This window comes from Triturus cristatus, chromosome 1_1 (genome assembly GCF_964204655.1).
Source record: "Triturus cristatus chromosome 1_1, aTriCri1.1, whole genome shotgun sequence".
Taxonomy (NCBI): Eukaryota; Metazoa; Chordata; class Amphibia; order Caudata; family Salamandridae; genus Triturus; species Triturus cristatus.
In genome coordinates, this window is record NC_140579.1 from 100,767,989 (window position 1) to 100,791,162 (window position 23,174).

General features: G+C 42.2%; 1 protein-coding gene across 1 annotated transcript in view; it reads left to right on the top strand.

Moving 5' to 3' along the window:
- The window catches only part of LOC146869628 (solute carrier family 60 member 1-like), a 182,904-nt gene that overhangs the window by 126,982 nt on the left and 32,748 nt on the right, over positions 1 to 23,174 (top strand). The window contains exons 6-9 of the mRNA XM_085608908.1: positions 7,633 to 7,806; positions 18,741 to 18,888; positions 21,275 to 21,345; positions 21,490 to 21,610. Of these exons, the coding sequence (XP_085465034.1) occupies positions 7,633 to 7,806; positions 18,741 to 18,888; positions 21,275 to 21,345; positions 21,490 to 21,610 (514 nt within the window). The remainder of the gene's footprint in view (positions 1 to 7,632; positions 7,807 to 18,740; positions 18,889 to 21,274; positions 21,346 to 21,489; positions 21,611 to 23,174) is intronic.

Below are 23,174 nucleotides of genomic sequence, written 5' to 3' on the forward strand. Positions count from 1 at the left end.
GCTGACTGTGCCATATGTCTATATGGCTGTATATATGTATATTATTGTTTTTTAACATCATGCTTTTTTGTAATTTCATATGGACAGTGTTGATACAGTTACATAATGTCAGGTCATTTTTTGAATTTGTTAAACTTTATTGTACAGTACGAGTTCTTCACTCTTTATTTTATTTATATTATTTATTGCCATACAAAAGTGTCATTTGCGTTTTGCCTACTTTCAATTTAGGGTTACGAGTGTGATAACGCTGATTTTTTAGTTACATTTGCAGGCTTGCTACAAGTGCCTGTGTCTCTCATTTCCCCTATTCAACATGGCCGCGGAGGTTTTCCGATGCAGTCCTCTTTCGTTCACACTGAATTTAGTTTAAAACACGCATGCTCTGTTTCTAGTTTTCACTTGCTATCCCGGTGAAGTGGACACTTTTCGGTGACGGATTTTGAGTTCTCTAAGCTTAGGGTAAGCTGCTGTCGTTTTCCGTTTACGCACCACTAAGGCTTACGATTTTCTCGAGTCACGTATTTATTTTCGTGTTTTCTTCTATTTTGTAGTCATTGTGTTTCCGTGGACTCATTGCCGTACGCGGCACATACTTGTGTCGGTAAGATAACCTTTAGCGCACTTGGGTGTTTCAGTCATACAGCTTGTAATGGTTTTCACTTACGCTTCTTTATTTCTGTTCTGCCTCATGTTTCAGGCTTCCTGCAGTTTGTTATTGATGAATCGACACGCATCTAACAGCGTGGTGATTGTGATCCTCTGGTACGAGATCAGCTAGAATATTTTCTCATTGTTTTTTTCTTTCTCTTCAAGCATGGATCTGTGAAGGGCATTCTTTTGAATTATTCACCTTTTCTTTGAACACATTGAGTTTAGAATTGATGCACAGTTATTCAACACTCGTGGTGACTTGATCCTCGAATCTATTTTTTACTTTTTTTGTCTTTTCACTTCTGACATCCTGATATCATTACTGCTTTATTCTAACAACGCATTAGTCCTACCGAACTTATGAGCCCTTATTGTCAAAATCACTATGTTTTACATAAGTTGGTTATTCAGATAGGTCATATGACTGTGTACATGGCTGTCATTTTGTTTTATAGATTCCCCTGACGAAGGGCTTTGCGTTTTCAGCCCGAAATGCATTGGGAAATTTTGAGAACAATCATGTATTTGAAAATGTGATCATCACAGCGGGATTTTGCTGTAACCGAGCTATGAATCTCAACTGTTTGTAACAGTAAAGAAAGAACTGTTTCATTATCAACGAACGTTTTGTTGGATTTATTTGATTCATGTACAAATGTTTTTGGTTCAATGATAATAGTGAGAAATTTGTGTTTAAAGTGATTGATTCATCCTTTTGAGAAATGTACACTGGATAGTGTATTGTAGTAGTGCACTAGGTATCACCAGATACATCTCTGGTTTTTCTATATCCTGAATACAGCATGTCTCAAAGAGACAGCACAAGCGCTGCCTAGGCGAGACCAAAAAATCAGCATTAGGTTGTTCAAGCACATGTGCCTATTTTGTTTCTTTGTACGCTCACAGAACCTAAGTGTTTGTTTCTGGTCCATTCAGAGCCATAAACCCTTCATCGATAAACCATTGTACCCTAAAGATATAATGAAAAATATATTTTTGTTTTTCATCAAACTCAATGTTTTGTTGCATTTCTCAAATGGACAAACAGAAATCACAGAACACTAATGAAGGAAATGTTGCAGTGAGTGCCGGGAGTCCAGCAATACAATATATGTGTGAGTTTTCCTTAGGAATGCAGTCTGCGAACTGAGACATTCAGCTAATGCTTTGAGACGCTGTCGTAGTACGCTCACCACTGATTGGGGGAATCACGAGGGTTGGAAGTATACTATACCGCTGATTGCTAACGCGAGGACAGGCATACGTTTTTACTCTGAATTCGCCGATAATAGCTTTTTAAATTTGTTGTGTGTTGAGAGACCTTTTTAAAAAAACGATTTGCACAGTCCGCTCACCTGCACCTTAAAATATCATCTCACCTCGCTACTTAGCGAGATTTCACCGATCTGTGCCAATCACCAAGCGCCATCTTTGTTTGCGCTCTAGTGGTTGGGTGTATTTAAACAGGGGAATGCAAGCGCGCAGTCCCACGAACTGAGACATTCAGCTAATGCTTTGAGACGCTGTCGTAGTACGCTCACCACTGATTGGGGGAATCACGAGGGTTGGAAGTATACTATACCGCTGATTGCTAACGCGAGGACAGGCATAAGTTTTTACTCTGAATTCGCCGATAATAGCTTTTTAAATTTGTTGTGTGTTGAGAGACCTTTTTAAAAAAACGATTTGCACAGTCCGCTCACCTGCACCTTAAAATATCATCTCACCTAGCTACTTAGCGAGATTTCACCGATCTGTGCCAATCACCAAGCGCCATCTTTGTTTGCGCTCTAGTGGTTGGGTGTATTTAAACAGGGAAATGCAAGCGTGCAGCGCGCGCGCGCGCAGCGGGCACGCCGTGGGCACGCCAGAGGCGCACCAGAGACAAGCCCGTCTGCGCCCGTCCGCGCCCCGGTCGCGCCGAGCGCCATAAACGCTGGCCAAATCCCCACAGGCCGACTCCACTACTCCAGGGACGCCCTACTTAACATTGGCAAAGGGCAGCAGAGGGCTCATCCACAGGCTTTGCATTGTGGATTGATTAACAGCAGATCATTGATAAAACACCATCAGGAGATTAATGACCTACTGGAGGATTTAGATTTTGACCTGCTGTTCATCACGGAACCCTGGATCACCCCTGACTCCTCGGTGGAACTGGGCCTTGCGTGCCCAGCAGGTTGTAAAATCCTTCAGAAGCCGCGCATGATGGGGAGAGGAGGAGGGGTAGGGATAATATTCAAAGAGAAGTGGAACTGTGTCCCTCTGCTGATTAACGATATAGCAGGGTATGAACTCCTGGGCTTCTCTATACAGGAGCCCATGGGGAAAATGCTGTCAGGCATGGTTTGCTACATGCCCCCGGGCCTGGACTTTCAGCATCAGGCCCTACTGGACACTATTATTACCCTAGCATCATCACATTCCAGACTGTTCCTCCTAGGAGATTTCAATCTCTGGGACACGGGGAGTTTAGGAAACCACCTGAAGGCTTTGAACCAAACCTGTGGAAACTGCGGGTTGCAGCAGCTCATTCAAAAACCTACTCACAAGGGAGGAAACATGCTTGACTTAGTCTTTGCTAAGAAGCCGGAAACAGAGGTACTTAGTATAGCTCCGCTGAACTGGACTGATCACTTTCTGATCCAGCTCAGGGTAAATCTGCCAAGAAACAAGTCGACGGGAAGGAATCCAACCAACAACAAAATCCAAACAACGTTTGAGTTCCTTGCTGGAGCACAGACGTTTGTGTGTGTCTGCACCCCAGCAAGGAGTCAAGCGCCGTTTACATATTTTTCTGAGGCTAAAACAATTTTAATTAGTATTTATATCTTTGCTCGTGCACAGGCTCACAACCTCTTACTTTCCCAATATTTCTCTCAAACAGAGAAGCATTGGGAGACAAAAGAGTTGTCTGAAACTGAATCAGGAAGAGGGGATTGGAAGAGGCAAGACTAGGAACAATCTCAATCCCTCCCCTTTCAATCTCCACCTCCTCATTTTTGTCTTGTGTTGATAAGGTGGTGGGGTAGGTGAGAGGGTAAAAGAGGCGGAGCTTCTTCTCTTGCCTTCTCTCCCAACACCCTCCCTCTCACAAACAGAAACAAGCATTAAAAATGCAATAGGTCTCGCCTTTCATTAAGTTAAAGCCATTTGCTTTGCTATACAATACCATTAGCAAAGCAAATGGCTTCAACTTAATCAATGGCGAGACCTATTGCATTTTCAATGCTTGTTAATCTTGCCACGGGATGCCCTCAGACTACTTTAGGATAACCTTGATTGTGTCAACTGGTCTTACACAGGAAAGGTTTGCTTGCAATATCACTTTTGTTCCAGAAAGGCCTGGATCACCCACTAATAATCATGACAAAAATAACTGTAACTTTTGAACAAAGAAAGGTGACTGAGAACATATGTGCGAAGTACAGTTGGGGATATTAGACAAACATAAAAGAGTTGGAAGTGCTTGACTCCGCAGTAAATTGGGCCAAGGTTCATTTCGAACTCCCTAGGTGTGGCGGGAAGAGCACACCAATGAATGACAGGAAATGACACCGTCATCAGCAAACAGAGGAAACTGCAGCATGTAACACTTCCTGCTCCATGTGCCCAACTGAGAAACATTAAATAATGTTCTAGATGAAAACTGGTAATGTAAGAAATTGAAAAAATATATAAAATGCAGGAAGTCCTAGATAGCAAGCAAGCGTGAACTCACGTTGTAACACATACTGTAACATAAGGTAGTATTGAGTTGTTGAGCCCTTGGTTACTTCCGTTAAGATTTTCTAGCCCGGCTTTCTACGTCATTGAAAATAGCCTGAGGTGTGGGTATCACTGAATGTGCAGTTTTATATCACGCGAACTTGTCTTGAGGCAATTAAAGTGCTTTACTTGAGAATCAGATTGCATTGCACAAGGTCAAAATGATTTCGTTTATAAACAGGAAGTTATTAAGTGATGTGCCCAGAATCACAGGATGCTCTGCTAGCGGCGGGGCTCGAGCGTGTTCCCCCAGTTCGAACGTCAGCAGCTTTGGCCATTAATTCACGTGGATTCCCTCACCTTGTTAGTTGGTGGACACATTGTAAGCTCTCCATGACCAGTTCAGATGCCCGCAGAAGCAGCGTCATCGCCCCTGTGTGACAGATTGTGGAGCTCCTTCTGGACACATCGCATGAGACACCGCGCGACAGTTTAGGACAACTGTATGGAATAGATTGCATGGCAGATGGCTTACAAAGCTTATGCCAGCTTGACAACCGTCCGTATCTCTGTGTGCACGACAAAGTCTCTAATGATATATGTAGCCCCGTGAGTAGCATGCTAATGATGTTACCTATTCACAAAGCTCTCATCAGCAAGCAGAGGAAACTGCAGCATGTCACACTTCCTGCTCCATGTGCCCAACTGAGAAACATTAAAGAATGTTCTAGATGAAAACTGGTGATGTAAGAAATTGAAAAAATATATAAAATGCAGGAAGTCCTAGATAGCAAGCTAGCGTGAACTCACGTTGTAACATATACTGTAACATAAGGTAAAATTGAGTTGTTGAGCCCTTGGTTACTTCCATTAAGATTGTCTATCCCGGCTTTCTACGTCATTGAAAATAGCCTGAGGTGTGGGTATCACTGAATGTGCAGTTTTATATCACACAAACTTGTCTCGAGGCAATTAAAGTGCTTTACTTGAGAATCAGATTGCATTGCACAAGGTCAAAATGATTTCGTTTATAAACAGGAAGTTATTAAGTGATTTGCCCAGAATCACAGGATGCTCTGCTAGCGGCGGGGCTCGAGCGTGTTCCCCCAGTTCGAACGTCAGCAGCTTTGGCCATTAATTCACGTGGATTCCCTCACCTTGTTAGTTGGTGGACACATTGTAAGCTCTCCATGACCAGTTCAGATGCCCGCAGAAGCAGCGTCATCGCCCCTGCGTGACAGATTGTGGAGCTCCTTCTGGACACATCGCATGAGACACCGCGCGACAGTTTAGGACAACTGCATGGAATAGATTGCATGGCAGATGGCTTACAAAGCTTATGCCAGCTTGACAACCGTCCGTATCTCTGTGTGCATGACAAAGTCTCTAATGATATATGTAGCCCCGTGAGTAGCATGCTAATGATGTTACCTATCCACAAAGCTCTCATCAGCAAGCAGAGGAAACTGCAGCATGTCACACTTCCTGCTCCATGTGCCCAACTGAGAAACATTAAAGAATGTTCTAGATGAAAACTGGTGATGTAAGAAATTGAAAAAATATATAAAATGCAGGAAGTCCTAGATAGCAAGCTAGCGTGAACTCACGTTGTAACATATACTGTAACATAAGGTAAAATTGAGTTGTTGAGCCCTTGGTTACTTCCATTAAGATTGTCTATCCCGGCTTTCTACGTCATTGAAAATAGCCTGAGGTGTGGGTATCACTGAATGTGCAGTTTTATATCACACAAACTTGTCTCGAGGCAATTAAAGTGCTTTACTTGAGAATCAGATTGCATTGCACAAGGTCAAAATGATTTTGTTTATAAACAGGAAGTTATTAAGTGATTTGCCCATACTCACAGGATGCTCTGCTGGCGGTGGGGCTCGAGCGTGTTCCCCCAGTTCAAACGTCAGCAGCTTTGGCCATTAATTCACGTGGATTCCCTCACCTTGTTAGTTGGTGGACACATTGTAAGCTCTCCATGACCAGTTCAGATGCCCGCAGAAGCAGCATCATCGCCCCTGCGTGACAGATTGTGGAGCTCCTTCCGGACACATCGCATGAGACACCGCGCGACAGTTTAGGACATCTGTGTGGAATAGATTGCATGGCAGATGGCTTACAAATCTTGTGCCAGCTTGACAACCGTCCGTATCTCTGTGTGCACGACAAAGTCTCTAATGATATATGTAGTCCCGTGAGTAGCATGCTAATGATGTTACCTATCCACAAAGCTCTTTAGTGCCTCGCCATTAGTAACAAGCGCGGGCGCCTCGCGCTAAAAGTAAATAAAAAACAAGCTGCGAGACGCGCTCTGTGGTGGGGGAGGTGAAGGGGCATTGAAGCAAGGCGCGCGCACTTGGCCGAGCGAGAGGAAAGCCAGATGGCGCCTCTGCTCGTGCCTGTGCACGTAACTGCACACTGTATGCCACACAAAGCTGTGGCCGGACTTTTAAAACTCCACTCCTAAATGTCTCGCTAGCACAGCACATGCGCTGGCTCAGGCGAGACCTAAAAAGTGTCTGAAGTTGGTGGGCAGGGCGTGGGAGAGCTGAGGGTAGGGATAGTTGCCCATAGCCCCTCCCATAACCCTGCCCTACAGTTCGATCCTTGGATGGACCTTTAAGGGACTAGGTAATCCCTTCCAAGCCCATCGAATATGTGTGCCATCACTGGTGACGTCACAATCATATTAATGAGACGGCCAAGAAATGGCTATTTCATTAGGAATTTGCCGGTGACCAAAATAATCTGCCACTGTCAAATTCCTTCTCCAGATACCCAGGGCCAAGTGGAGTTTGTTTAAAAAAAAAAAAAAAAGTGCGAGACTCAAGGGGGGCCTTGGCTGCCTTTGACATATGTGTGCATTCTAAGGGTGTCCTACAGACATTCTGAATATGCTCAGTAGGGCAGTGAAATGGATATTGCAGCAGCTCTTTGCATTTTTGGATTTGTTTTCCTAACTTGGACAATATAATTACAGTCCTACTAGTTCCAGAGTGCAAAGTGCTGTTTCCTTATAGCAAGGGCTGGTTGAAGATGCCCTATTTACCTTTAAGCAATACACTTTGAAAGAAATATTATCTCCAGGGTACGTTAAAAGGATATTACAAGGGAAAAAAACAATATTAATTGCACAGTTTTGCCTTTATCACTCTTAATGTTGACATTTTCATTCTTATTGATGTTATAATCCTTGTTGCCCTTCCCACTCATGGCTGCCTGTTGTAGTCTGAATAAACAGTGTCTGCATTCTTTTTGCAGGGAGAGTACTCGGGCTTCGTCTACAGCTATGCTGTGCAGGAGCCCTTGTCCATCGAGCACAAGACGGCGGGCTACCTACCCAGCCTCTTCTGGGGGTTCATCACCCTGGGGCGGCTGGTCTCCATCCCAGCCTCTTGCGTGCTGCGCCCGGGCATCATGGTCTTCATAAACCTGGTAAGGCTGGCCAAGGTCAGATCTTCTATCCTGTGGTCACAGGTGAACAGACAAGGGGGGGGATTTGGAGAATCCCTGCTAGGCAGGACAAGCAGTCTGTCTCCTCACAGACACCAACACATTTCTTGACAGTCGGTCCACTTCTGGCAATGGCTTTCAACATGGCAGGGCCTCAATTAAGAAATCCGCATGAAATCTCTGAGCAGCTCTTGTAATTAGAATACTGCCAAAGCATCTTACATCATGTATTTTATTTTTGTTCATTTATTGCTTTGAGCTTCCTGCACTTGGGTGAGAGGTGAGCGAGGGAGTGAGCAATGGAGTGAGTGTGTTACTTCTTTTACAAAGTTTTCTATAAAGGCTTCAGTTATGAAGTGTTCCACACTTTGTGAGGCGTTTCTCTTGTTTGATGTGAGGAGATTAGTGTGAAGGGTCTAGTCAATATTATGAATGTCTTATGTTTGCACCCAAAAGCACACTTGAAAAGAAAGACCTAGCTTAGTGAAAGAGAGTCTTGGTAACTGGCAGATCTGTTCAGAGGATCTCAGACACCTCCTGTGTCAGAGAGCATCTCTGGGTTCAATAGACGTCAATTCGGATGTATGTCGTTACAACGCACACTTTTACAACGCATGCACTTACAACCCATTTTTTACAACGCAACATCCACTACAACGCATTCCATTACATAGCATGACACTACAACGCATGTTTAAAAACTACCTTTACAACGCATTCCATTACATCGCATACTACCTTTACAACGCATACCATTACAACGCATAATATTAAATTGCATTTAAGGTAAGTATTGGATAGTATAGGGGTAAAAATTACTATTCTAACTCCAGGGGGTGCAACAGTAGGGTAAGTGTTGGATTGCGTTGTAATGGTATGCGTTGTAAAGGTAGTATGCGATGTAATGGAATGCGCTGTAAAGGTAGTTTTTAAACATGCGTTGTAGTGTCATGCGATGTAATGGAATGCGTTGTAGTGGATGTTGCGTTGTAAAAATGTTGTTGTAAGTGTAGTGCGTTGTAATAGTTGCGTTGTAAAGGTTGTTCACCCGTCAATTCATGCCCTTTTTCACCAAAGATCCCAGAGCCACCTCACCACGACCCTCTGAATGACTGACAGCTGCGCAAGACATCAACATAAGGATCTTTATAGCAAGCCTCCTTAGCATTATTAGTTGCTCCCACTGCATCAACACCACAAAGCATGCAGTTTCTTGGAAAATCCATAACAGCATGCAAGTGTTTATCATAAATGCATTCTATAAAAGGAACAAAGGCAAATCCAAGGCAGACATTCATATGTCTTATTTACACACAGATAATCTAGGAAAATGAAAGATTTTAATGCTTGTTTAAGCATCTTTTTCCAGATAGCCAGTTACAAGGCAAAAATCGTTTATAACATTAACCAACCTATAGTAACTTTCTCATAACTCGTTAAAATCGCTATCGCTATTGAGTAGTAGCAGTTTTCATATGTGTTAGTCAATAAATCCCAATAATTTTACTAAACGGATAAAAGCAATTAATTAACATTGAACTCAGTCTCAGCGAATTGATAAACTGTTTTTATAACTTGTAGCTTAAAAAATGAACAAAAATGTGTGATCTATCAGTTTCATGCCTTTTCCTAGTGGTGTGAATCTCAAGATTTAACATTTCAGATGTGCATGTCGTGGAAAAAGCTATGTTAAAAATGAATGTTGATCCATGCAAAGTATTTAATAAAGCGGTGATTGTGGACTCGTAGGATTACACGGGTTGTATGTTCAATAGCTACCCTCGGCAGAACATACTTCAATACTGATGCAGGTGCTTAATGTAGGCACAACCACTGAAACAGAGCTTGAGAATTTAGTAGAACAATTGACATAAAAGTGCCAGTGGAACTTATCGCAACCCAATCTCAGTGAGAAGGAACACTGAAGCACATGAATTATGAGTACAGAAGACCTGCACTTAGCAGGTTGTGTGCTGCTTAACGGTACACACTCAGTGCAACACTTAGCATGTTGTCTACTGCTCAACGGTACACACTCAGTGCAACAATCCACAGAAAACAGTAGTCTTTAGTGGTTTTCAAAACTCATGGTGGTTTAGTTGTGCTGTAGCTCCCTTTTGCATAAAGTTTGCAAGCCTTTCTTCTATAGCAGCCTTCAAACAAAACTGGAGATCGCTCATTCTCCTACATTGCACCCAAGACATGGAAAGGCCCATCTCGACACATCAGAGCCTCATCCTTACTTCTTGAGTTCCACAAAAAAGCTGAAGACTAGACTCTTCCTATAAGCACCTTGGGGACCACAAACCTACACACCTGTTCAAGTGCCTGCATACCCTCTCTGGTGATAAGTGCGCTCTACAAATCAATATAACATAACATAACTGTGTGAGAGAATAAGTGATTATAGTTCACCATTTGGCAGCTGGAGCTGAGATGGTGGGGTGGCATAAGCGCCTAGCCACTTTCCATGTATCTTAAGAAAGTGTGTTAAATCAGAAGGAGGACAGAAGAGCTAATTATTATAAGAGGTCCTACTGCTGTGCTTCTCTGAGTGCTCATGTAAATCACGGAAAGGAGATCGATCCTCAATGGAGCCGATGCACTCGAGGTTGCTATCTGGCCAGGAATCACTTCACTAGGAGTTCTGTATTTCAGATCATAATGCCCTCACACACCTGTTAGGGTGTCATGCTTCATCATAGGGCGCTCCTCGTCAGACCGGCACTGCAATGTCTGACGGGCCTGGTGGCTTCTTTGGCGGAGTTCTTCAGATCTGAGGGCGCCATGTGGTGGGTGCATGTGTGCTAAAAATGCTGACTACTGATGTGTGCAAGGTGGCTTAAAATAGGCACCGGACCCCGGAACAATTTAATTCAAGATGGGTCCAGGACTAAGTAAACACAGTGGCACTACCAGGAGGTCCTAAGGTACCAGGGTAGCTTTATGTGAGCGCGGTCAACATGTTTCATGCCATAGAAGCCCAAACATCGGGTGGCACTTCATCAGGACCTTTATAAACAAAAACAGTAAGGTCCCCAAAAATGGGACCAGGTGAACTTCCCTTAAATTGAGGATGTCCGATTGAAATGTAGCTGATCCCGAATAAGGAACCAGTAAGGCGTCTCCACCTAGAATGAGGGAAGGGAGACAAACGATGGAAAAGAGACTGCAACATGAAAATATCCCAAAATTGACAGTGTCTATGCAATTCCTGGACCCATCTTGAATTAAATTGTTCCGGGGTCCGGTGCCTATTTTAAGCCACCTTGCACACATCACTAATCACCATTTGTAGCCCACATGCACCCACCACATACGGCGCCCTCAGATCTGAAGAACTCCGCCAAAGAAGCCACCAGGCCCGTCAGACATTGCAGCGCTGGTCAGACGAGGAGCGCCCTATGATGAAGCATGACACCCTAACAGGTGTGCGAGGGCATTATGATCTGAAATACAGATCTCCCAGTGACGTGACTCTTCATAAAGTACTCCTGCAACTTTACTGAGAGTAGTGTACTTTATTACCACAGATGGGCATAAGCGAGAAGTATATTACCGAAGTTGAGCAGCGCCCAGTGTGAGGCAGTGGTTGTGCTGTCCAGCGTGACCATAACCAATGTGACTCTCACTTCTGCTGTGATTATTGGATCGGTACATTGTGTAGCAAGTGGGGGATGGTACCTTTTTTGAGGATTTTCAGTTTCATAGTCCTGAACCGATCCGCATCATATGTTATAGTCGCTGTTGTATTTTGTTATCTGTTAGTTCCTTGTTGATTAGCCTATATGAATGTGATGTAACAGAATGTTCATGAGTGCATGGTTTGTATCAGTGGTCAGTTGGAATGAGTGGGGCTGAGCAGCAGGATGCTGCACCCGGTGGGGCAATACCTACCATCCTACTTGTAAATGAATAAACCTATCTATATAATCTACTCTAGTGGACTGGTTACCTACAAGGGCCTTACTTCGTTTACAAAAGTCGCGTGCAGTGGTGGTGTCGATGCACGAGTCTCCAACGCACACCAAGTCTGAAGCATCTATCCTCACAAGTTTCCTGCGTGCGCTGAGTCTGAAGAGCGATATCCTTGGGATTACATTCTACGAGACACATGGTGGCATCGTCACGCAATGTGGGAGCAACGTTTTTGGTTTGGGCTGCAAGTATGGCGGATCTATGTTGATTCGCAATCCGTATTATAAGTACAGTTCTGGTACACATACCACTGCAAGATGTGGGCAGATTACTTAACAGATCTACGGTGATTTGCACACCATATCTTGAGAGAATTTATTTGTACGGAGGTAAATTTTATCCAGGTGATTCGCACACCTGTAAGAGGTTGGTGCGGATTGTCAGCTTTAAGCGAGATCATTCAATTGGACGTATCTGTTTGCTCCACATGACTGCAGTGTATTGTGCGCACAGGGTATTCAAGTTATTTGCACTATACCAGTTATATTTAGGTGTGGATTGCTAGTTCATCTGCGATTTGCATGCCTTTTATTTTGGGTGTATTAAAGTGAGGATTATGAATATCTACAGTGTTTTGCACACCTTCTGAAACATTTCAGTGCAGATTTGTGTTAGTGCACACTTTTGGTACACAACTATGGCTACTATTCAACCTCCATCATTTTTCTTCTCAAAACTAAGGGACCCTCCAATACAGTGGGAGTTATGCCTTAACTTATTAGAAGCTTACCTGGAGGTTTTAGAAGAGGAAACATGTACCCCAGAGAGATGTTTATCCCTGTTGAAGCATAGACTGGGAGTCATTGGTTGAATTGAATTAAAAAATGTGTCACTACTAGAGAATCCTGGTGATGCTGATGTGTATCAAAATACCCAAAAACAATTACATGAGCGATATGGTAGGAAAATAAACGTATTCAAATTTTCAAGACGAATAATCCATTGATTAATTTGTTAGCATTAGGAGGGTTAGCAGTTACGTGTAATTTTGAACACATGTCATGCGACCAGGTGTTGAGAGATCAGGTGTTAATGAAAACGAAATCCAAGAAGATAGAGGAAAAATTGTGGTCTTCTGGCGAGTTGAGCCTAAAAGCAGCTTTGGATGTAGCAAGGAGTATTGAGGTGTCTGAAAAATGTATTCAAAGTGTGCGGAAGGAAAATATTAATGTTAATGCTGGACTGTTAGTGCGATTACAACAACGAAGAAAGGCAGGGAGAAGTGGTAAAAATGAAACACAAAAAGCTGGTACTAAATTGTGCTATAGATGTGGATCGAGTGAACATTTGGCCAATTCCAAATTGTGTTCTGCTGTAGGAAAAATTTGTAGCACATGCAAGAAGAAGGCACACCAGTAAAGTTTGTAAAGGTGTGAGGAAAATGTAAACTATTTATCGGGAAATGATGATGGGGAGGTTGGAAGTGTACATGGAGTGGTATTAAGTGTACAGGATGATATTGAACGGGGGAGAAGATGCCTCTAAGATTGCCTACATGCAAACTAGAGATTGACGGTTGCCTGGTGAATGCAGACTCATGTGCACAGAACATGATTATGAATAGAAGTATGTTCGAAAGGTTGTGAACAGGATGAGAATTATACACATCAGATTTAAGTCGCAGAAGTTATATGGGGCACAACAGTCCTATGGTGGGTTTTGCATGAGTACAAATTGAATTTGACAATAGAAAATGTTATGGGCAATTATATGTTGTGGAGAAGTGTGAGTAGATTTTAGGTTGTCCCCATATTGGTGAGTTGGATCCAAATGTTGAACCACCAGTTTATATGATGCAAATGTTGAATGACAGCTGTCTTGAGTATGAGACACTTAAACATTTATTTCCTGTGGTATTTAGTAAATCCTTGGGTATGCTGTAAAGCTTAAAACATAAAATTATTCTTTGTGAAAACATTAGCCTTGTAAGACAGAAGTTATGTACTGTGCCTGTGAACTATAGATGCAAACTTAAGGAAATGTTAAATGATTTGTGTGAAAAGAATATTATCAAATCAATTGGAAGTTCAGATGGTAAATTAAGGATATGCATGGACTTTATGTGTTTAAATATGGCCATTTGGAGAGATACTTCTCCCTTACCCAGTTTACAGGAATTATCGTCAGTGAGTCATGCTACTGTTTTTTCTGCAATCGATCTTTCTAGTGCATGCCATAAGATTGAATTTGATGATGTTATAAGGCATTTTATTGCATTTGTTACACCGGAAAGGGCATTTCAATTTTAAAGAATGTCATTTGGGCCTGCCAATGCCTTAACAGTGTTCCACAGGGAAAGGACAATAATATTAGCAGGAGTTTTCCAAGACGATATCTTGATTTTTGGGAAGGAAAAGTTGACTACAATGTTATTTTGAAACAGGTATTATCTATTGTCCAAAACAAGGGATTAACTGTGAAGAGTGAGAAATGTAATTTTAGTAAGACTTAAGTGGAATATTTAGGCTATGAAATTTCAAGAGATGGGATTCGTCCTAAAATTAGCCATGTTGAAGCGATATTGAATGCTCCAGATCCTACCTGCAAGGAGCAATTGATGTCAGTTTTTGGACTAACAGAATTTTATTCAAGGTTCATTAAAAGTTATTCTACAAAAGTGGATAATTTGAGGAAGTTACTTAAGAAAAATGTGAAATTTGTATGGGAGAGGGAGCAATTAGAATGTTTTGCATCAATTAAGGAGGAAAGTTTACGAGCTATCTGCTGGAAAACCTTTGAAATAGAAGCAAATTGTGTGATTTTGGTGGATGCGAGTGGCTCTGAAGGATAAATTGTCCTTAGGTAATGATGTTGTTTAAGAGGTGACAAAATTGTTCCCCCCAATGGTGTAAGTGAGACTTTTGTTAAAATGAGTCATGAACGTCATGGAGGTATGTCTAGAACAAAAAGGAAGATTAAAGAGAATTTTTGGTCGCCAGTAATGGATAGCATGGTCGATTGTTGGGTAAAGAATTGTAGTGTGTGTGTAGTCAGTGACGAAAGTGCTAAGCCATTTGGATACCGTCAGTGATAGTGGTGTTACCGAATGGAACATGGCGGAAGCTTGAGATTTTTTTAAACCTTTTCCCATGTTGCCAACTAAAGAATGTTATGCTATTGTTTTGATTGATTATTTTTCAAAATGGCCAGAAGAGCGTAAGAAAAGTGAGATTACCACTGATGTGGTGATAGAATTTTTGGGAGACGTTGTTTTCAAGGGAAGGAGTTCCTGAAGTATTATTGTCAGATAATCGTGTGCAATTAACATTTGAGAAAATGAAACTGTTTTTTAAGAAGTATGGTATTGAGCATTCTAGGTGGTCCTATACTATTCAAAAGCAAATGGTCAAATTGGGAGATATAACAGGGTCATTAAGGAAGAGATACAATTGGAATCGAAGTCAGGACTTCCTTTGAGGAGCTCATTAAAGAGTATGCTCTTCTTGTATAGAATAACCCCGCATTCTGTAACAGAGAAAATGCCATTTGAACTTTTGAGAGGGAGGAAACCATCAATCAGTTTAACTCCATGGTGGTTAATGGAGAAGTACTGAAAACAAATTGGCGTTGAATGTCATGGTGAAATGAGGGAGATGTTGGAGTCTCATCAGATGTTAATAAGAGCACGTCATAATGGTAGAGTGAAATGTACCAATTGTAATGGTGGGACGTTATTGTAGAGTCAAGAAACCAGGAATTGTCGATAAGGGTAAACTCTGTTGGTGAAAATCATTGAGGATTAGTAAGGTGTTGGGAAGTGCAGTACAATTAGAGGATGGAATAGTGTGGAATTTACGTCAAGTAGCTATGTGCAAAAATGTGAGTAATGAGTCTTGTGGGAGTGATGAAAAGGGTGAAGACGAATGTGGTGGCTATATGATGGGGGATGTTGAAATTGAGGAGGCAGAAAGGATCCTGGAGGATCAGACCGAGTGGTTGGACGTGTCTTTGGATAAAGGGATGTATGCTCCTAAGGTGCAAATGAATGTATGTGTGGATAAGAACTTGATTGCACAGTGAGTGTGTTGCCACAAAGTGAGCGAGGGAAGAAGGTACCAAGTTGGGGCATATTTACAAGGAAGTGGAGGAGTGCGTCGTTTGCCTCCTTGGCTTCACACCGCACTCCGCCACTTCTTAAACACAGGGCTGCACAGTATTTACAAGAGTTCTGTGCAGCCCTGAGTTTCCGCTAATTTAGCTGCCTAAGGCCAACACTGGCACCCTTGCACCATAGTGCAAGGGTTCCTGCATTGAGGGGAATGATTGTATGCAGGAAGGTGTCCCTTCCTGCACATAAACAATCTGAAATGGCGTTTTCAAACTTCTATGTGTGCTGCTTATTGCAGCACACATAAAAGTTGCAAAACGTCATTTTTTTATGACACCTTACTGCCTATAGACACTCAATGGCTTTTTGATGTTTCTATGTGTGCAGCACACATGGAAACAGAAAAACAAGGAGAAATTAGACATTTCTCCACATTGCACCAGGGTAAGACTAGGTTTTACCTTGTTTCAATTTTGGTGCTGCACCATATTTACGCCACCCTTGTAAATATGGAGCAGCGTCACATTCAATGGGTGTTGCGGTGGAACATCCACCACAACACCCATTGCCCGCCCCTTAGGTGCCCACATGAAAGGGTGCCTTATTCATAAGGTGGTGTTGAGCCACGTTAAGTGGCTTAACACTGCCTTGTAAATAAGGCAAAGCTCATATCACCACCACAACTTGGAGAAAAGTGACGTTGTGGTGGCAATAGATGCTTGTAAATATGCCCCCAAGTTACTTAGGAAGTTATGTCGTTGGATGACTTTTGGCATGTTTTCATGTCTTAATACATTTTATGGGGTTTTATTATAGTGCAAATTGGGGTGCTGGGGGTATAATTAGTTTGAGTATGTATCTATCCCTCATTCAGAATAGTAAGGATCTTTAGTAGTATGAATACTGTATCTTTTGTGTCAGTATATGAATGCTTTTAAAAAATATATTAAGCATACTGAGCAGTATGTTGACTGCATCTTATTATGTCAGTATATTACTATTGTGTTATTTATTACTGTTGTTGCTAATAAAGTGGGAAGATGTGTGTCATGCGCCACAATAAAATGTGGGATAGAATGGGTGATGAGGGTTCGGTGTTTGGCTGTTGGAGCTGGGATGGTGAAGTGGTATAAGCACCGCTCTGTTCTCTGTGTATATTTATAAAGTACTCCTGCAAATTTACTGGGAGTGATAAGTGCGCTATACAAATCTATATAACATAACATAGCCCAGGAAGGTTTGTTTGTAGTTATTAGATCTTCATGACGTCTCAGGAGTAATTCAAGTGTATTTATTTATGTATTGTTCGTTTTACACTATGCATACCAAACCTAAAGGTATTAGATCACTTTACAAGAAGACAATGAGTTACAATAGACTAACTAGCAGCCACCACAACATGGGCTAACCTTAGTCAATATCATGTACGTTTGTATAGTGACAAATTACAGTGTGAACATTTTACAGATGTTATTTGCAGTGGGTCATATAAAGTAAGAGTTAAGAGAAATGATGAGAGACACAGATCTGCAAGGCGGGTCAAAAAGGATCAAAAAGGATCCTCTAGCATTAGGCGTTGTACATCTATCTCGAATGACTCTATAAAGGGGCTTGTGGGTATCACCGTGGACTTGAGTGTCGTAAATGAGGTGCACACCCTGAGAACAACTGGGAATGGTTCTTTGTTTATAGAATGAAGGCGGTTCTAGAAGCGTGGAACCAGCGACTCCAAGGCAGTGAAATCCGCATTCTGTGCCAGGTATTTTTTCGTGCCAAGGTGCTGGGCTTTGTGTGTGATGCAAGGCGCTTTGCATATGCTTTCTGCTTCATCTATAAAGCACTTGAGATCAGTGCTTTCAATGGTAAATAAATAAGTGCAGGTACTCATTAAAGTGACCTAGAGGTGTGAGTGGGCGGGGCTAGGGGAGGGGCTTATGGCAAGACATGATGATACGTATATTCTCCAGCGTGCGCACACACAGAAAGAAATAAGCAGACATGCACACACAAAGTATCCCACACATTTCCTGAGTGTCGCAATTCTCTGTCTCTATCGCTTTTCTCTCATACAAAAATACTCACACACAAGCAGGCAAACATAGACATAATCAAACACTCTCACGAAAGACTCACTAGGGATTAAAGCCATTTTAAGCTCTTTACCTCCTGTGGTTTTCTTAACTGGCACTGTCAGCGGGCTGCCTCGATTCCCAAGTTTGCACAAGTGTACACAATACTCTGAATGGTATTGACAGCCCAGGTCCTGAATGGACCCTGCGCTGCCAAACATAGCATGCTGGTGAATACAGTACATTATGCAAATGAGCCCATGTTGAAAAGTTCAGCAGTGGCTCAGCTCAGGGCTACATAAGTGCCTTTGCTGTTATAGAAAGGTTCCACTCTGACAGCCTCATGCTCACCAGCACTAGCAGCCAATGAGCCTGGCTTTGCAGGAGTACTAGTACTCTGCTCTGCAGGAGAGAAGTGCTGGTACTCAGAGTGATAAAAATAAGAAGTGCCGGTACTTAGTACCTGTGAGTGCTGGCCCATTTAAAGCACTGCTTGAGATTAATGAGGATTACGATGATGTGGTGAATGCATTTTGCACCCGTGATTAGTTCCGCTGTATGACTTCATGTTAGCCATGATAAAGGCATAAAAAGATTATTGGTCTGTGCATTCACACCTGCCTGGGCATTCATGCCTGCCTTGCTTAAGTCTGTGCGTGTGTGTGAGTGTGTGTGGGTGCGTGCAAGTGTGTGTGTGTGCTTGCGTGTGTGTGTGGGGGTGAACACGTGTGTGTGCCTGGCATGCTTTGTTGGGCAGGATGGGTTGAGCTGTACAGTATAGCATTGCCTTCTACTCACACACGGGCATGCTATCCTTCCAGGCTGGAGTGCTGCTGACCCTCCTGCTCCTGCTCATCTCCCCCGACAGCACCATCCTGCTGTTCCTGGGTACAGCATCCCTCGGCTTCTTCCTTAGCAGCACCTTTCCCAGCATGCTGGCCTACACCGAAGACATCCTCAATTACAAAGGTAGGTGCTCTTCGGTCTTTGTGGTTTACAGTAGCCGTAAAAGGAGACGGTGGTCGGGCAAACCCACTAATTCTATTCTTACCCTAATAATTAATAAATATTTATTACTCTGATGTTTAGGTGCTCATCATAATTGTATTTCTTACTTCAATTGTGCATTTCAAACATAGTATACAAATCAAACATCTCTGCATACTTAATAGTAGCCATTCTTCCCCTGCATCTAAGAAGTACAGAGTTGAGTTCACAACAGGCATGTTTCTGCAACAGTGTGCACTGATTTTGCATTCGTAGAGATTGAAAGAAGGATGAGGGCAAAGACTGTAATAGTTTTTGATTTCACTAATAACAAGCATTTGCATTGCAATAGGTCTCGCATTTACAAGAGTTTAAGCTATTGTCATTTACAATGGCAATAGCTCAAACTCTTGGAAATGCGAGATCTATTTCACTTCAAAGAAGTGGCTCCCATTGTCTGGAGCAGCTCGAAAATGAAAGTGCGCATGGCGAGGAAAGCACGTCGTGCCTGCAGTAGGAAAAACTCATTGAAGAAAATAGTGCTTACAGACTAAATAAGACATACTGTGTTGCAACAGAAGTAAAAGGATAAGTCGCCATGGAAGGTTACAGACAAGGCTGCACCAAAGAGGGCCAGCGTTTACAAAGGACAGTGATACAAGCCAATTAAAAATCTGGGCGGAGAGTAGGCGGGGCTTCAAAGCCATACTCCAACACTGCATGCCTTGCAGCAGCAGCGCATGCGCTGTCCATGCGCGGCCTAAAAATGAAATCCTATTATGTTGAGTGCTGCTTTCTGACCTGATCAGTCAATTATCGAAATACTGCTGCACAGAGATGATACTTCCTGGGGGTTTAGGACAGATTACTTATAACTATGTCCCCTGAATGTTACTAGTCTAATGGGATGACGCATTCCTGGATACTGCCGACCCCTGAAGAGCAACTAAGGAAATGTGAATTGCCCATTTTCAAGATGCGGATTTTATGTGTACACAGTGTTCTACCTCTGCCTTGTTTCAATCAAAAAATGGCTACTTGAGCTGGAGTGAGGTGAAGAGCTTGATATCAGGTGGTAGCGAATTAATGACTGATTTCAAAGCGCTAGAATTCAGCACCATTGGCGAAAGCTGAACATATGGACACTGGTCTTACCAGTGAAGTATAAAAAGCGTTATTTTTAAATACACCCAAACTGCAAAATAAGGTGGATGAGATAGAATTAAATTATATGTGGAAAATAAAACCAAAGCGCCAGTGTATCTGGAAGGAATACAAAGTTCCTTCAATTATTTCAAAGGGGCCAAATGAAGATAGAAAATCAAGTGGGGACTGACAAAATGCTCACAATAGTTCAGGTGGAGAGTATACAAATTGTCTCTTGACGAAGCTTCATGTGTTCCCAGATGGAAGTATCTTTCCCCCACAGGTCAAAGGAGGGTGGAGGGAAGGAAGTGTGGTGAAGAAGAGTGTGAGGAGTGTTAGAGGAAGGAAAGGTCACCCTGCCCTTCCTGATGTTTAGTTAACACACCTGCTTAGCGTCTGATTTTCCCATGGGCTTGACCTCTACTTAAGAGATCGTCTTTTACTTGCTTTGGGTGTAGGGAGACTATGTCCTAAATGTGAGGGTGCTGTACTCCCTGCCGCCCGCTCAGCGTTGAGCCCACCTCATCCTCCCTCGTGCCAGTAAGAGCTCTTTGTTCAGACGCCTCTTGAATGCTCTTGACGTGAGAGCTCAGGGGTTCCGAGAGCGCGTGCAGGCTGTCAGATAATGTCGGTAAAAACACAACGAGGGGCCTCCGTTTTAAGCACCTCATTTCGACATAACTCTAAACCATCGGTTGCACAGGTGTCAGAAATGAGTATGTGAGAAAAATCCGATAATCTAGTTTGTCACAAGATAAATTACGTCAGATTGAACCTGCAAACATTTACCCGTTAAAAGCATATTCTGGTACAGTAAGCATCAAAATCCGCCTAGCATGCTACATTTTGGGGGTAAAACTAGTATTTGTAGTTAATTATTGCATCCGAAGAATAAGAAACCCAGGGTATTGTTCAATATCGGATTCAATAAATACTTCTCCAATTATGAAGAAAGCTGGCCCTATAAAGGTTGTCATTGCAGCCTGAAGTGGGAGTGCTTGCCATATCAGATGAACACAGAGCTTCACAAATCTAGCCTCACTCCAAACATTGCCCACATTGTGTATAGATGCAACACGTGGCACATCCACACATCACAAGTGTTGGCCATTCAGGTAAAATCAATCATAGGGTTTTTCAGCGTCTTGAATTGTTTTTTGTTGGCTGTTGTATCTGCATAGCTTTCTCACCAGAGCCATGTCCCCTCGTGCACTTTCCCCAGGTTGTGCCACTACAGTGCTGGTGACTGGCGCTGGGATTGGTGAAATGGTTCTCCAGATGTTGGTTGGTTCGGTAAGTACTTGGAGGCTGCCTCTTAGTCCATCATAAATCAAATGTACCTCCCCGTAACCGGCCACTGTAGACGACACAGTTCATTCTGGGATTGTTCAACCAGGCTTTTCACTTAGGGCCCTGTGTGGTGTGTGTTCCCTACAGGTGATCCTTGAGCAGGGCAGCTACAGTTTCTTGGTCTGTGGGCTGCTGTTTGGATGCATGGCTTTCGCTTTCTACTTGATGTTCCTGTGCTTTCATCGTATGTACCCAAGGCCTCCTTCTGGTAAGGAAAACAGCTTTCAAGGCTTCACAACTAAGTTATTTAATTGTTTTCAATACTTTGACTAAAGCGATATTAGTTGGTTCAAGTTCTACTGTGAATAACAACTATGTATGTTTTACCCTTTGGTTTCTGGCTCTGATTGGTTTATGCAGTCGCAGAAGCCTGAGGTTGCATTCTATCTAAGTAATGATGCAAATAAAGCAATTATTTAAACAAATTATGCAAGCCACGCGTAGGTATCAACGACCATGAAAATACACTGAAATTGTGTAACACACGGTTGTAGTGAATCTTTTTAAGTGAATCAATGAAATGTCCTTTGGACTAAATAATTAAGTATATGTAGAATTTATCACACACGTATCCTGACTCAAACCTAATGGTCTCATTCGTTCATCCACCACCGGGGAGGACTGTAGTACGTGCAGGCGAGAATGCATAAAACAAGACTATCAACTGCTGTAAATCAGACTTAATAAATACATTTATTAATTGTTCAACATATATTGAAGGCAAACAAATTTTTACATAAAGATGACAATTTACCATCAAACAATAATAACTGACAATAAAAATAAGCGGCCTAAATTCATAACACTAGCTAAAAAACCATAAAAAATGAGAGTCACTAATATAGACAAAAACAATATGTCATTAAAGATATAACACATCCGTAGTAGCCATATATGGGACGTAAAACCTGGTACTGTCGTACTTAGTACTCGTTATTAGTCGCTCATGAAAACAGATTGATGTAGAAAAATAGGCGTCGACGTGTTTCGATGGCTTGATTATATCTCCATCTTTATCAAGACCAAAATCATGACTCTCATGTGGTGATTTTTAAAAAAGAGAGAGAAGAAACATCAAGGACTGGCACAGTAGTAGATCCGTAACTATGTGTTAAAACATAAAAGGGACACCATCAATATACTCTGTGCAATCAATAAGCAAACAACATATCCATTTTCAATTACATAGTCAAAAGAGGTTAAAACATGTGTATAAAACATTCCCTCTGCATTGTGCAAGAGCCCAACAGGGCAAATGCCAAACCTAATCCGACTTAATTTGCACAAGCAATGTTTTCCTTGTAGTTGCATTCACCTGCATGTCACAATCCATCCTATCACTGGGTTACCCACACTGTTACACTCTCGGACTAATTACATTTACTCCCAAACATCTCTACCATGACCCAAAAGGGGCATCACTTTCACCATTTTAACAATGAATGTCCTACAAGACTAATAGGGCATGACCCGATAAGACCTCACCTTTCCTAATTGAGGTAGGCTATCATCAATTCGATCAGAAATTTCCAAATATCTAATAGAAGAATGTCCTGTCGATGGTCTGCCACATCCTTGGTTTATTCTGTCAATGACAGAAAGAAAAGGTTTTTTACTTATAAAATCAGTTTTGCCTAGTCTAGCCAATTGTTGGTATGTTGGTCTAAACAAGAGTCTCTCACCTTCCATTATAGTATTAGACTGTTGTCTTTGAATTATTCTTTCTATTGTAGTAACATCCTTATTTATTAGGGATCGCTATTCATTCACCC